Source organism: Tenrec ecaudatus, chromosome 11, assembly GCF_050624435.1.
Source record: "Tenrec ecaudatus isolate mTenEca1 chromosome 11, mTenEca1.hap1, whole genome shotgun sequence".
Taxonomy (NCBI): domain Eukaryota; kingdom Metazoa; phylum Chordata; class Mammalia; order Afrosoricida; family Tenrecidae; genus Tenrec; species Tenrec ecaudatus.
In genome coordinates, this window is record NC_134540.1 from 66,818,524 (window position 1) to 66,834,996 (window position 16,473).

The following is a 16,473-nucleotide window of genomic DNA, read 5'->3' on the forward strand; positions in this document are numbered from 1 at the left end:
GTCTTTGGGTTGGATGGTGCCCAGATTCGGGAAATCATCGAATGACATGAGGAGATTCTAAAAACTTCTTACCCTGAAACTCAAGGTTCTACTTCAGCAGGTCTTGGTTGAAGTCTGTGATTGTTTAACCTGTGAGGTTGGAGAACATCCAATGCCAAAGGTCTCTCCCCATATCCTTGGTGCCCAGCCGCCTACTGACGAAGACTCTGCTGTAGGCAGTTAGCTCCCGCCTAAGTAATGCCCATTCCTTTTCTAGACAGACAGATCTTGCCGCTTAATATTAACCAATGTCTAATACTCCACAAGCGCCACCCATTTCTCACCAAGCACATGGGTCTTAGCTTCCTCGTTGCTGTTGTCGTGAGAGTGCAGTAAAGTCGGTCTGCTCCGTAGCAACTCCACGTACAACAGGCGGCCACTCCTGAGCCAACTTCACAACTCTTCTTCTGGTTGAGCCCGTTGTTGCGGCCACTGTGTCCATCATCTTGTCGGGGTCTTCCTCCTTTTTGCTGTCCCTCTGCCAAATATAATGTCATTTTCCAGGGGCTGGTCTCTCCTGCTAACATGGCCAACATATGTGAAATGAAGTCTCACCGTCCTTGCTTCTAAGGAGCATTCTGGCTGAACTTCCTCCAAGACAGATTTGCTTGTTCTTCTGAAATCCCAGGATACTTTCAATAGTCTGCGTGAGAGCAAAGTGTGTGGCTGAAATATATTGTCCCACTTTTCTACAGGTGAGTAGTTTCCATTCAGGATGTCAGCCAGGCCATGTTCTATCAGAAAGCTCTAGATAGAAACCCTTTCTTGTCTCTCTGGACATCTGGTAGTCCCAGCCAGGCATTTCTGGGCATGTACATCATCTCCACGTGGCCCTTTTCCCTTTATGTTATAAAGACATCGCTGAGATGGGATTAGAATCTAATCTACTCCAGCATGGTCTCATGTTAACTGAGAACATATTCAAAGACCCTATTTCCAGACACGATTAGTGGTTAGTTCAATTCTACCAGCCACTACACAGAAGAAAGTCTCAGAAGCCCTATATGAGTTGGGACTGAGTCAACGGTAGTGGGGCTTTTTGTTTGTTTTGTTGTTTTGAAAGTTATCATGAAAAGAACCCTGGCGGTGCAGTGGTTTGGGGCCTGGCTGCTAATTTGGAGATCAGCAGTTCAAATCCACCAGCCACTCTGTGGAAGAAAGATGCACTTCCATAAAACTATACCCAAGCACATACTGTTGTACATATCATCCTCACACAGTGGTGGTCTGCAAGTAGACACTTTGATAGACATGTAGGCTAAACAGGTGTGAGAAGGAGAGTGGAAATATTCATGTGTGTCTATGTAGGCATATGTGTGTTAGACAAAGGGTATTTGCACATGTCTATTTCTTTGCTACAAAGATATCCCTGCATGTGGTGGAGCATACAGGCAGCAAAGCTATGAAAACTTCTTAGACGTAACCAAACATCAGGAGGGAATGAGTCGCGGGGCCTGGAGAATTAGAACACAGTCTGTGAAGACATCACGGTCAGTTGGTATGTAACTTAGTTCTATATCCTACTTTGGGAAATAGTGACCAGAATCTGAAAGAATTTGAAGTAGTTTCCATTCAGGATGTCAGCCAGGCCATGTTCTATCAGAGACCCCTAGACCAAAACCCTTTCTTGCCTCTCAGGACTTCTGGTAGTCCCAGGTGCAGATATTGGTCCCTCTCCATCTGGAGGAAAGGTGAGTGATGAGGATGAAAAGATACATTGAAACAATTCTAATAAACCAGTGGGCCACACAAGCACCAGTCTCCGTGGCTCTGAGACCATAAAAACCTAGAGTGTGCCCGACGATCGACTGCTCTGATAAAGGATCATCTTAGAAGGTCTTAGATAGAGTGAGAGAAAAAATATGGACGTCAATCATGAAAGACAAACGTTTATTGGTCAGAAAGAGACTGCTGGGCGCCCTAAGACTCTGACTTCTCATCATCCTTCAGGTATGGAGCTGAGCTCACTCCTGGTTAGAACAATCCATCATTTAGGAAGCAGAACTGGAAAGGAAGGAGAAATGGAAACAGGAAGTTGGATACATGATAGCGCATTGAGAGGATTGAAACAGATCCGTTGAAACAAAATGTGCATGATTCATTGAATACGATGATTCTATTCTATAAACTTTCATGAAACTCACAATATTTTTTAAATAAATCAATAAAATATATCCCTCCAAAAATATCTACAGTCAAGAAAACCCTATGGGACAGCTCGAATCTGCCATTTGTGATCACTACAAGTCAGAACCAACCCCATGACGTCTAACAGCACCAAAATTACAGCAACGTTACCTTTCTGTCAGATTAGCTCAATTGTGAAAAATGAGCAATTAGGAAGACCCTACATCTCCCGAGGAAGCATGTGGAATGAGTATTGCGGGTGTTTGAGTATATCTGCAGCCACAGAATTGATAACCGGCCTTTCTCTGAGAACTTCTAGTGACCTCGTGCTTGCTGACTGAGTCAGGGTGCATCCCACAGGCTGGAGTCTGCGGGTTCTCGCTGAGGAGGAGGGTGAGGTGGTCATGGAGCTCTAACAGGCCATCTCAAGAACTGCAGGCAGCTGTCACCTGCTTTCTGATGCAGAGCAGAAAAGAGAACTTGCCTTCCAAGAGACAAGTCAGGCGCTGATGGAAAACATAAATGAAGGAAACAGGGCAGGTGGCCTGGTGGCCTTTTGAATCTTGTTTCTCTTCATTTATGAGGTTCAGCTGCATCCCTGACCTTGAGTTTCATGATCAATTCTGCATCTTAATAACCCCTTTCCTATTATTATGATTATTACCATATATACTAGAGTATAAGCTGAGTTTTTTTTTCAACACATTTTAAAAATCATTTTATTGGGGATGCATACAACTCTTATCACAATCTATACATACATCAATTGTGTAAACCACATTTGTACATTCATTGCCCTCATCATTCCCAAAACATATGCAGTTTCTGTGGTAAAATTAGGTGCCTCGGCGGATATTCGGGTTGGCTTATACTCGAGTATATATGGTATTATTTGGTCTAAATTGGCTTTAGTTGCCTTTTCTTGCAACTCAAGAGTGTCAATGAGTACCTGATCTGGAAAAACCTTTGGCACTGCTCATGCTATTATGTCTCGATCAGGTGGGAACAAGCCTCCCTCCTGCAGGATGGGCATTCCTAGAATTGTTAGCTGCAATGGAGTCAGCGCCAACGCATGGGGGAACTCAACGTGCATCCGAACAAACATTTGATCTGTTGTGTGCCATCTTCACAAACTCCGGTACGTTTGGCTTTAGTTGGCTTACTGGGATTACTGCCTTTTAGCGCCCAGACTTGATGGCAGTTGGGTTTTGAGTGAGTGAGCATTCAGAACTCACGTCCTGCTTCCCACCCAAAGTTCACGGCTCAGAACCGAGTGCTCTTTCCCATCCTGTTCCCATGGAATTAGACCAGTCCTGAAGGTCTGTAGCCTCCAGGTCATGCTCTCTGCTCTCGGAGCGACAGAAAGCTAATCTAATGACTCAATGGCTGCTAATCAGCCCATTGGGCCTGTGGATCGATACTGTCAGACTCCTCCCAACATATATGTTAGCATGTTAATTTTATCCAAAGTCACAACACCTTCATTAGAGACACAACCTATTAGCGGTCCGTTCAAGCAGGGCGATTACTTTGTTCTCCCAGGTATCCTCTAAAGGAAAAAGCCTACATTCCTGGATAAGCCTGAGTTTCAGGGGTCTTACTCAGACTCCCCATCCCTTTTAATCATTCTTTTCCTAGCTCTACCCCGGGTGCCTCGATCTCTAGAATCAGAGGGCCTGCATCTAAGTCTCCATCCCTCAGAAGTTAGGCCAGCCTATCAAGCCTCATTTGACTCATCTATGAACCAGAGATATCAACAGTCACCTAGGAGGCAGGAGGAGAGGCAGAGTGAGTTCACCCCGTGCTGGGCTACATCGCTAAGAGAGAGACTGAAAAACTTTCATCTCCCATGTGCTTTATCAGCTGGCAGGGTAGGAGAAGAGGCTAATGACAAAATAACGATGTATAAATTACCAAGGGCACATGAGGGAGGGGGGAGAGGGGAGGAAGGAAAAAAAAAAAGAGGACCTGATGCAAAGGGCTTAAGTGGAGAGCAAATGCTTTGAGAACGATTGGGGCGGGGAATGTATGGATGTGCTTTATACAATTGATGTATGTATATGTATGGATGGTGATAAGAGTTGTATGAGTCCCTAATAAAATGTAAAAAAAGAAAAGAGGAGAAAAATGATTAGGGCAAAGAATGTACAGATGTGCTTTATACAATTGATGTATGTGTATGTATGGACTGTGATAAGAGTTGTATGAGCCCCTAATAAATTGTTTTTAAAAATCCAATAAAAAAAAAAAACATCCAACACACACTGCTCTAAAAGAATTGCTGAGCTCCCCTTGCCCTCTCCTGCCACCATCCTGTGGATCTGGCATACCAGTCACCAACTGCCAAGCTGTCTGGGGGAGATCTAAGGGGCACAGGAAGTCCCTTGGGCCACCAACTTCAGAGACTTTCCAGAGTGCGTGGGAAGATTGCCTGCTTGTTTCAGCATTTCAGGAAGGACAGATGCCCAACATGTCTCTATTTAGGAAGATAACAGAATCCGTATGAAACAAGAGTATAAATAAGATGGTCCAGACCCACATAGAGTACCCAGTTGTCCCCTTCTCCTAGTCCAAGTCATTGATAGGTGATTTGTAGAAAGAGGAGAACAGAATTAATGTATGGAGGCTGGGTAAATGTGTCTTTAGAATCAACCTGGAAAGGGGAACACATGGTAAAAAGAGACACCCCCACACACACACAAAAAAGCCCTTTCTGCACTCCCTTTCTTTATCTGCACAAATCCAGCCTGCCCAGTAAACAAGGGTGTGTCTACTTTTATTTTCTGAGCCCTGGGGCACTGGGGAAGCTGAGGGTGGAAGCATTAAAACTTCAGCTCAGTTGAGAGCTAGGAGGTAGAGGAGGTTCACAGGAAGTGAGAAGCAAAAGATGGTGGTCTGGATGTCTCCGGCTCTAGGTCTGAGCTGCTCCGGGGTAAGGCATACGGGCATCTGAAAGGGAAGGAGGTTTTATCCAGCTGGCACTTTCTTCCCTCCTAAGAGGAGCTGGACTGTGTGCAGAACAGGGCCACAGGTTTGGGGGACGGCTTCAGCCGACCTTTGATGTGCAGATGACACAAGCTTGTTGCTCAAAGTGAAGGGCACTTGAAACATTTGCGAATGATGATCAAGGATGGCAGCCTTCAGTGTGGATTACAACTCAGTGTAAGGAAGGCCAACATCCTCACAACTGGACCAGTAGCTAATGAACAGACAAAAGATTGAAGTTGTCAAGAATTTCATCTCTTAGATTCACAGTCAATGCTCGTGAAAGCAGCAGACCAAAGATGGAATGAAGCAAGGCATTGGGTAAATCTCCAGCACGAGACCTCGTTAAAGTACTGAAAGGGAACACTGTTCCTTTAAGGACTACATTGCACCTGACCCGAGCCATGGTGTTTTCAGTCGCCTCATATGCATGTGAACGTTGGACATGGAATAAGCAAGACCGAACCGATGCCTTGGAATGATGGTCCTGGAGAAGAAGACGGACAGTGCCATGGACGGCCACAAGAACAACAACAACAGTGTCTTGAAGGGAAGTACAGCCGGAATGCTCCTTAGAAGCCAGGACGGTGAAACTTCACCTCACATACGTAGGACATGTTATCAAGGGAGACCAGTCCTGAAAAGGACCTCATGCTTGGAAAGTAGAGAGGCGGCGAGAAAGAGGGAGACCCTGAACCAGAGGAATGACACCGTGACAGCAAGCATGGGCTCACACATAACAATTGTGAAGATGACAAAGGGCCGGCAGTGCTTCCTACTGTAAGACCTAGGGGGGCTATGAACCGGTACCCACTCGCTGGCATCTACCAACGAGTGAGCAAAGAGGAGCCTGGGATGCGAACAAGGCTGCCCAGAACCCCAGGTGCAGCTGCTTGCTTTTTCCCAAGCATTTCTTCCCAAGTGTTCGCAATCCTCATTTGTTTGAAACAAACAACATTAACAAACATGATCAGGTCCGGCAGGAAGAAGGGCTCTCAGAGGGGTGGCCTCTGATTCTTCCCTGAACGGCAGTGCCCCCAAAGGAGCCCTTCCTGTAGCAGTTGGCCACCTTCTTCTACCGCACAGCGTTGGCAGCACTGCCCACGCAAAGTGTCCCGATAGGCTTTCAGTTCTTTCAGGACGGGAGCAGGGTCGCCTTCCCTGAAATGCCCACTGAAACCGCAGCCCAGTGCCTGTCCCACGTGCTCTTGGCCGGTGTGGAGTCTCCTGCATTCAGGGGAACTGCTCCATCAGGCAGGCCCTTTGGGTGGCTTCCAGCTGTCCACATAAGCTACCCAAGCACCCCGTCTCATCTTCTTCTCCCTTCTTTAGAAGCCAGCCTCACAGGTCCGCACCCCTGGCCTGGACCTAATCTCCCCAAGCGCTTCATCCCAAGAACCACGCGGAAGCCTCAGGGCTGAGAAGCTGAAGGGCCTCGCCTCTCACCCGCTTTCTGAGTCTGGCGGGCTGGAACCCCGCAGCTCCCCGCCTGGCCGGCTGGGGGTGCTAAGCGGGGCGGGGCGGGGCGGGGGAGCGGAGGAGGGGGCTGGGCGAGGCGCTGGGGAAAGGCGTTCAGCTCACTGGGCTGTCCCGGACTGCGGCTGCAGGACGCTCCGTTAACCTCCTGGCGTGTTCTGATACTGAGGCCGCATAAAGGGAAGGATCCCATGCAAATGAGGGCCAGTGTAACGGGAGGCTGAATACTTTTAATTAAAGGACGGCACCTGGAGACCCAGTTGGTGGGTGGGAGGAGGGAACTAGAGCACGTCTGCCACGCTCCTTGGTGGCGGGGAGGAGGGGCTTGCCCTTTCCTCAAGGCCCCTTTCTGTTCTGCCACCTCCCTCCCTCCCCTCCCTTCCCTTCCCGCCCCTACCCGCTCCTCGAGTAGGTGGCGGAGGGGGCCAACCTGGCTGGGCTGCTTGGGAGAGAGGCCGGGAGCCTGGAGGAGAGGGACTCTTGGGTCCTCTGGAATGGCTCTGACCTTACGTCACTGGGCTAACACCATGGACAGCCAGCATCAGCGCCTTCCTCTTCCCAGGCAGAGATGGCAGGCGGGGATGGGGGGTGGGAGGGGGGGTGTCCCAACACCTCTTCTTCTTTCTTTCCTTCATCCCCAAAGCGTGCAGAAGCATTCCTAAGCTCTGCTCCATGTGGCTGTACATATATCAGCTGGTATGATTTTCACCCCTACACCAAACTAAACACACTGCCATCGAGTCGATTTTCACTCACCATGCACCTATAGGACCGCATAGTACCATCCTGTGGGCTTTCCAAGGTTAAAAAATGTGTATGAAAGGGAATCAACACATCTTTCTGCCTCAGAGTGGCTGATGGGCTCGAACCACTGACCTTCCTGTCCATTGTCACACAACCAATGATTTCCATCACTCAGTGAAAACAACTGGAACTCCAAAGGGACGAATGGTTTGTCAAGGATCCTACCCCGAGTGACAGGCACACGTCTCCAAGACTGTCCATCTCTCCGGGGCAAGGTTGTGGTGTTCTTTTCTCTAGGGATAAAGGCACACAGAACAGGGAAAATGATGGCCACGAAGCACCTTGGAGAGCACCTGCCACACTGCTGATGCTCACAGAGGAACCAAAAGACCCATTGCTCTTGACTCAATAATGACCCAATGGCAGAGGTCAGAACTAGCCCCGTGCAGTTCTAAGAGTGCGACTCTTGGAAGGATAGAAAATCTCATCTTTCCCCTGTAGAGTGGCTGCTGTTTTCAAACTGTCACCCTTGCCATTAGTTGTCCGACAGATTAGCCCACTGTGTCACCAGGGCTTCTTGCCCACAGAGTCGGTGCTCAGTAATTGCCAGGCTCCTCCTACCTTACTGAGTAGTTGTCAGTGAAGGTAATATGCCCCCCAAGCCAAGAGTCCTTCACAAGGGAAGTGTGTGTGTGTGTGTGTGTGTGTGCGTGCGTGTTTAGGATGACCCTGGAGAGACAAGAGCATGAGACATCTCATGCTCAGAACAGCCAGAGTCATGGGCAAAGGCTTCTTGTGTGTCTACACACTGGCCTCCAGGCTTTCTGCAAAAGAGGAAATGAGTAGACTGGGTGCACACCATTGATGGTTTCTTCCTCTCTGTCTTTGGAAATATATGCTGAGGACAAGGCAGATCAGGCACCTCTGAATCCCCCAAGGCTTCTGTGAAGTGGGATGGCTCTCCAGGAATGAACAATGGCTGGATGGTGATTTCTAGACCCAGATGTGGCAGTGTAAAAACCTTTGGAATTTTGGGAAGTCAAGAAAAGTGTTCAGTAGCCTTTGCCATCAAAGCACATGTTAAAGGACAATGGCTGCTGCCCGAGGGTCACGCGGAGTTGAATGGTAATGGTCGTGTCCGTATCTGCCACTCCTCATGGAGCCTGGGGCCAAACTGGACTGATTTCTCCCTTCCCCTGTCTACTACTACCTGCAACTCAGAGAAAGGCCAGGGTAAGGAGAGCCTTGAGACCCCACTATCCCCCAAGGCTTCTGAGACAAAAGCAATCCCTAGGGTGGGGCCCCCATTAAGTAGAGTCCCAGACGGGTCTGGCAATACAGGGATGGGGCGTGACTTGGCAAGGAGACCCACGTGTTTAGCACAATGACTTGATTGTGTAGGTTGTTCCAACCCAGCAGATCTCAAGTGGTCACATGTCCCCTGGCAGCAGGTACCGTGAACTTTGCCCGGAGATTTGGACCCCTCGGTCGATCGTGGGACTGAGTGCCAATGAGAGGCTGCTGCCCATTTCCTTCCCTCCCCGCACACCCAGTAGAGCCGACACCCCTCACCACTCCTGCCCTGGGTTTGTGACCCGAATGAGGAAAACTCAGACCCACTCCCACCCAGACCAAATGCCACTCAGTTACCTCTCTGCACGGGACAAAAGAAGAGGCCGGCGGCACCCCCAGACACAGCATGAAGGGCTTCAGAGCTTCTCCCTCTGCCACTGGCTGCCAAGAAGCAATGAGGTGTGGGCACAGCTGAGAATTAACAAATTAGCAAGTTCGTCTTGCTAACTAACCACTACCTGCCCACTGTCTAGCACCACCCCCACAAGATGAGATCGTTGGGTTCCCCCCACTGTCCAAATGCATCCCGGCAAACACGCCCGGATGCGAAACACTGCTCTAGGCACTGTTCCGGGTCTTTCTGTTCACAGAAGGGAACAAAATACAAATCTGTCCTCACGAAATGTACCACCTTCCCCAGGGGGAGGGGAGAGCAAGGAAATAAATGCTAAACAGGAAAGTTCAACCTAGTTTTCCGGAAGATAGTAAATAATAAAAGCTGATGATGGGAGAGATCATAGAGTCCCCGGAGAAGGTAACATTTGACCCTCGTCTTGGAGGTGAGGAAGCTGAGTGTGTGGGTCACTGGGGACAAAACAGCAAAGTTAAATCAAGGTCCCTGGGTGCTGTAAATGCTTTACTTGGATACTTATGAACCAAAAGGCTGGCATCTCAACAACAAAAAAAGACTGGTATCTCAAGTCCACCCGGTGGCACGGTGGAAGAGAAGCTTGGCGATTACTTCCTTGAGACTATTGAGAAGCTTATGGACTATAGTTCTAGATTGACTGACAGGTTGTTGCCAGGAGTCTGGATCAGCTCCTTGGCCACCAATCTGGCTGTCCTGGGGCCGGGAGAGGGGAGAAGAGGAGAGAAAGAGGGGTGAGGTGAGCCATGGGAAGCATTTGCTGGTAAAGCAAGGCTCTGGAGTCTGTCAGACTCGTACCACGTTTACTGAGTGAGACTGAAAGCACTGAATGAATAGACCCTGGAATCAGACGAGTATTCTGCTTGCTATACAAAACGCATGGCAGATAGACATGGGGTTACACAGCAGGGCACAGATCACAGATCTAGTGCATTGCATAGGGACAAGGACAGCATTTATTCACTCGACAGTGTTACATCCATTTACCATGCTGTCCGTGGGCTTTTCCAAGTGCTTTTGCACACACTGGTTCACAAGAGCCACCCCAGTGAAATGACAAAGGAAGATGTCTTGGAGTATTTCTGTTGAATATGAGAAAACATAGATGGTGAGTGTGTTTTCTGTTGGTGTCTTATCAACCATACAATGCTAGAAAATACACATTATGACTGAAAAACCTCAAGTAATAGTATTACTACATGTTCCTTTCTCTCTCTCTCTCTCTCTCTCTCTCTCTCTCTCTCTCTCTCTCTCTCTCTCTCTCTCTCTCTGTCTGTCTCTTTCTAGGGATAAGAAACCAAAGTTCAGATCCACTGAGCCATCTCACCAAGTTCCCCACAGCCTTGATACCAAGCCCAGGACCCTCATCTGGTAACTGTCACCCAGTGCTCTCTGTTATAACTTTGTAGAGAGGACGCAGTCCCCGTGTGGTGCAACATGTTAGAAAGCTCAATTGCTAACTACATGATTGGGGGTCCTGGTCTACCCAGAGGCACCTGGAAGGAAGTCCTGGTAATCTGCTTCAGAAAAACTAACCATTTCGACCTTGACACGCATGGGCTTTCCAAAAGGCAGATCTGACTCCATGCAACTAGTATAGAGGACAGAAACCCTTGTATTATATTCTGTCCCTCCACCCTACTCTGCATTTCTCCATGGCTCCGTCACAGGGATGTGATCAGTATCCAGGTTAGGATGGGAGTTAAGATCCAAGACCCTAGCTTACTTGAGGCACTGGCATCCTTCCCCCGCCCCATCAGCCCCTCTACGGAAGGTTGGGTCGCAGACCAACATTTCCTCTCTTTCTTATCAGACCTGAATGGCATCACACAGAAATGTCCCGTCGGCCATGGGAGAACCACCCATCCTCTGGTGACCATTTTGAGACGAGAAAAGCCATGGTCTACCTACAGAGCCAACCACTTTTAGGGAGCCTTTGGAAGACATGGGAGAGGAGGATAGGTCGAGACACACCATCTGGTCTTCCCAATGGAGAATCAAAAGCTGGCTAGGGTACGATGTCCCCCACTCCCATCCCTCTCATGGGTGCTCTCCATCGCCAATGGCTGAAGGCCAGCCCCCGTCATGGCCAGTGGGAGCCTGGAGCTTGCAACCGGGCCTCCTTAAAACTATTCACCACACTGGAGCCAAGAACTTTCTAAAACAGGAGTCTGGTCATTCCATTCCCCTGCTCAAATCCCACTAGTCATTCCACTTTGATTTTCAGGATAAAGTCCGAATTCATAATACATCTGCAAGAAGCTTTGTGAGCCTGCCCACTTTAAGCTCCATGTTTCAATCCTCCCAATACTACCTACAAGCTTCCTCTCTCTCTCTCTCTCTCTCTCTCTCTCTCTCTCTCTCTCTCTCTCTCTCTCTCTCTCTCTCTCTCTCTCTCATTTGTCCTCAAGCACACTGAACTAAATTCTCTAAATGTGCCTGAATCCCCCTGGCTTCTGGACCTTCCAAACGTTTTCTAAGGTAACAGGCATATATGGATGTAAAAGGAAAGGCCTGGAAGGAGAAGCGTCAAATTAATACGGGGTTCCCATCGCCTACGGACTGGGGGAAGGGGAACATCTTTCGCCGCTGTTGGAAGTATGGCTTTAAAAAGTAAAAATGGAAAGAAAAATAGAGAAGATCCAGCGTCTCAATGAATCAGATAGCGCAACCAGATCAAACGTTTCGCCCTCGGAGAATCATAGCCTGGGAACCGCACAGCCATGTGCCTGTCCTCTCGGTACTCAAACTCAAACTCACTGCTAGCAAGTCAATGCTGGCTCACAGTGACCCGCCAAGACAGCGTAGAACTGTCCCTGTGACTTTCTGAGACTGACAAGTTCCCGGGAGTAGAAAGCCCTGTCGCTCTCTCTGGAAGGAGCAGCTGGTGGTTTGCAATTGCTGGCCTTGCTGATCACAGCTCAGTGGGTAACCACTACACCATCAGGCCTCCTAGGAGGGAGAGAGTGAGAGAGAAAGAGAGAGAGAGAGAGAGAGAGAGAGAGAGAGAGAGAGAGAGAGAGAGAGAGAGAGAGAGAGAGTCTGTGTGTCTGTGTGTCTTACATTAATCTTGGGCAACACCTTCTAGGGCCACAGGCTCCCTAGTAACCTGAAGCTTCCCTGAAAGTAAGATTCTCAAGCAGGAGAAATTTGGCAGCCCCTTCAGGTGACAGAGTGCACATGGAGGACATAGACTGAAGAGAGAGCAGGAGGTGAAAGGGACCGTTACAGGCTTCATACACCCTTGGGAGAGACCTCATCTTCCAGCGGTCCTTGTGCCAGGAGTCCTCCTCCTCCTGTCGCCCTATTGTCACCTTTGGAACTCCTCAATGTCTCCTGGAGCCCTGACGGTAGTGGTAGTGATACCCCTCCATGGTAGCTACATAATCTGCTGTTAACTCCTCCAGGGTGTTCAGAGTGAAGGAGTGGAGTCTAGTCTGTCAATCAGGACACAGCCTGATGATGCCTCCTTGTGGGTGTGGCCTACTCCTGAGGATTCTGGGAACTTCCTCTTTTTCTCCCTGGAGGTGGGCCATACACTCGCTCTCTGTCTTCCTGTGGCTGAGCCATGTGGAGCTACACTGAGACCCCAGTGAGTCATGTGGTGAAGACCTGTGGAGACAGCCCTGTGATGCTTCCACTGCCATTGGATCCACAGGCATTTTCACCCACCAGCCTGTGATCGTCTTGCATTCGGCATCATTGAGAGTGGCTGCATGAGTCTGAAGAGGAATTTATGGACTAGCATCAGACATATGGGCTAATATCAGACTTGATCTGGACTGGGCTGGGATGTTTTTTCAGTATATAATTGCTCTTTGATATGAAGCTCTCATATATATATATATATATATATATATCTGGATTTGTTTCTCTAGTCAACCCAGGCTAATACACCTGCCAAGATTAATGATCAACATTTCTCCATCATCCTTATTGTGGCTTATTTTTCTAACACGTGGGCTCCACACAAGATGTCCAACTCAGTCACCACGCTATCACATGACAGCGGGACCATGATTCATCTCCCTTTCTAGACTCGGAAATCTCAGCTCAGAGGAGCCAGGTAACTGGCACACCAATCACAATGCTGCTCCAGGAATGGACCAGGATTCCGGCTCTTGTAGCCAGATATTGCCACATCCACCGTCACAATGCCTGCGCTGCCCCCTGCATTATGGAACGGGGGTGAGGGGGAGGCAGCCAACATTCAATGCGTAAGAGGAAAAGACCTTTGTCCTAAGGCTGTGGTCTCTCGTCACAGGGTGAGCCTGAGTGAAGTGATTCTTTGGAGGAATTGAAGTCTCCGAGAAGACAGATCAAAGTCTACAGTGACAGAGACTGTGTGCAGAACTCACCAGGGCCACAGCGTAACCCTAGGAGGCTAAGAGGAGCAGGATTGGGGACAAATAAAAGGAAACGCTGCTGTGTTCGTCTGGGTAAACTAGAGAGACAAATTCATAGAGACTCATATGTGTCTGAGAAAGAGGTTTATACACAAGAGCAGTTGAATATTGAGAAAGCATCCCAACCCAGTCCAGTCCAGGCCTATAAATCCGATATTAGCCAATATGTCTGATACCAATCTATAAAGTCCTCTTCAGACTCACGAAACACATGCAATGGTGCCAAATGCAGGACAAGCACAGGCCAGTGGGTAGAAAATCTTTGGATCCAGTGGTGTTGTAAGCATCTCAGCCCTAGCTGGTGTCTCCACGTGACTTCTCTAGGTCTAGGGTTCTGGTTGCATCAGGGTTGGCCCATGTGGCTTCTCCGCAGGGAAGTCTGCAGAGAGAGTAAGTGTCTCCCACCTCCAAGGAGGAAAATCAGGATTTCCTAGAATTCTCGGGAGTAGGCCATGCCCACACAGAGGCCTCATTGGTTATGTCTTGATTGACAGGCCAGACCCCATCCCTTCACTCAAAATCCTCTCAAATTGACACCAGATTATGTAACTACCACTTCTGCCTTAGACCAAGAAAAGGGTGTGCTTAACAATGGGAAGGCCTCTCCAACAAAGTTTAGCAAAGCATCCAGGCAGGTGACCCATTCAGCCATGCCAAAAATGTGTCCCGTGTCTGTGCTTTGCCTCGGGCCCCAGTCAGAGAGAGAAAGGACACCCTGCACCTCCACATCGGATCTTCCCTCCATGCTGCCGCTTCCCCAGCCTCTCGGGGAGCTCGGAGAGCGCCCATCTCCTGATGAGTGCCCACCTTCCTCATAAATAGAGCCTCGTTCACTAGTGTGTCCTACTTTACTTTGGAGAGAGCAGTCACCTGTGTCCTGAAGATGCCCCGTGGGGAAGCAGGAAGAATGCTGACTCCGCTTCAAGGTAGGTTTGGGTTCAGACCCCAGCTACATTACTCACGGACTGGGTGATGAGGGGTGACTCCTGTGCCCCTAGTTGCCTGAACACTTAGCTTCGTTATGTGCTGTGAAAAGGCAGTGGGATTGTACATAAGGTAGGAACTCAACAGGTAACACTTGGACTGGCACTTAGGAAGACCTGGAACAACTCTCAACCCAACTCACTTCTATCCTGTCCATTTGACCTCATGGCAACCCTATTGGACGCAGTCAACGAGCCCCATGGGTTCCTGAGACAGTCAGTCTCTCTGGGAGTAGGATACCTCAGCTTTCTCCAAGGAGTTCTCGGTGGGTTTGAGCCTTGCAGTTAGCCACCCAACACATAGCACCCTATGCCACCAGGGGTCTCTTAGTGACGCTTAGTAAATAACAAGTAGTCATACTAGTTGAATAGGGGAACACTAATGACCGATGTCTTTGAATGATGGTAATGGCAAGGACTATTGAGCGGCGCAGAGGCATTCCAGAAGAATGAGCAAAGAGGTTTGGGGAAAGTCTACGGTGTCTACAGCCCAGTCCGGATGTGCCTCAGAAGTGGAAATGGTAAGTATTTGACACACTCTGGATCTGTTATCAGGAGGAAATAGTCACTGTGGACAACAGAGAGGGTGGATGTTAGAGGAAGACCCGCAAGGAGGGAGTTTGATGGTCATAGCAAGAACGGGCTCACACATAGCATCGAGTGTAAGGTGGTGAAGGGTCGGGGACAGGGCAGTGTTTGCTTCCGTCGTGCAGATGGGTTGGAGCCAGCTTGACTTCTTCTGACACTGATAACAAGAGCTGTCATCTAAAAAGTGAAATGTCATGCTTAGCAACCCCCATGATGTGTTGACCTAGAGTGGGGCCCTTGTGGCTGGGAGATGGGGCTCAGGGCACAGCAAGAGTGGTCAGCGTGCTGGGACATTAGGACAGAGAGAGGAGAGAAGTGGTCCAGACCCACAACATCCGAGATGGGCCACTCTTCCCGAGTCAGGAAAGGTAGGCTATTTACCAAGAGGCCGGGCCATCAAGCAAGAGGTTCTTGCTGGAAGGAGACCAGTCTGAGGTGACCCCAAGCTCAGAGGTATGGGCAGAGTGTCCAGGTTGGCTGGGCTCCAAATGCACCAGCAGCCTTCCCATGGGACAGATCTTTGGAATCAGAAGACAGGTTCTCACTGCCCCCTAGCTAATACCGTGGGTTTCTGAGACTGTAACTGTTTACAGGAGGGGACATGCCCGTCTTTCGCTCCAGGAGCTTCTATTGAATCACAGCCCAACACAGAACCACCACCCCACCAGGTCTCCTTCTCCGGTATCCTGCTCTCTCTGGTCCCTTCTTTCGCAACCAACCAGCACACCAGCCAAGGCCATTGCCAGGGGGTGTGGGAGGGCACACCCTGTTGGGTGGTTTATGCAAATAACCAGAACCTCCCAGCATTCCAAGGCCTAGAAGAACAAAGTCAATCCTGAGTCTGATCAAAAGCTGCAGGTCTGGGTTTTTTCCTTGGCTTCTCCCCAAGAGCAGCTGTCAGGACTGCCCTGGCATTGGCCTGAGAGATTCCTGTCCGGACTCCCCCCGCTGCTCCCGGCTGGACTGGCAGAGGGCTGGTCACAGGACAGCATTCCTACAGCATGCGCTGCACTCCTTGGTGGCAGGAAGGTGTTCCTGTCCATGGGGTCTGACCTCACCCGGGCTCTTCCCTGGGTTCCAGAACCTTCCTTCCTGACAGGAGCTGAGAGGCGCCAGGCCGGGGAGAGCAGAATGGGAAAGTTCAGGCCACTGGTGCCTATTCCTTCATTGACTCTCACCCGCCAACCAGGTGACCCGGGACCTATCCTCCCTGGGGTTCAACTGTCTCCCCTACAAGAGAGGACGCTGCTGGAAAAAGGCCTGGAACTTGATTTGTAACTTCTTATGAACCGCTGGTCAGCGTCCGTGGTCTAGTAGTGAGCACAACTGACTTCCTATCAGTGACCGGGGTCGATTCCCGGACAATGCAGTTTGGTGTGCTTGGAATCCCGGGGCAGCACAACTA

General features: G+C 49.5%; 1 protein-coding gene across 1 annotated transcript in view; it reads left to right on the forward strand.

The window, feature by feature from the left end:
- Positions 1 to 5,632: 5,632 nt before the first annotated feature.
- PAX8 (paired box 8) overlaps positions 5,633 to 16,473 on the forward strand; it is an 81,340-nt gene continuing 70,499 nt past the window's right edge. Inside the window, exon 1 of the mRNA XM_075562660.1 lies at positions 5,633 to 5,705. Within this exon, the coding sequence (XP_075418775.1) occupies positions 5,633 to 5,705 (73 nt within the window). The remainder of the gene's footprint in view (positions 5,706 to 16,473) is intronic.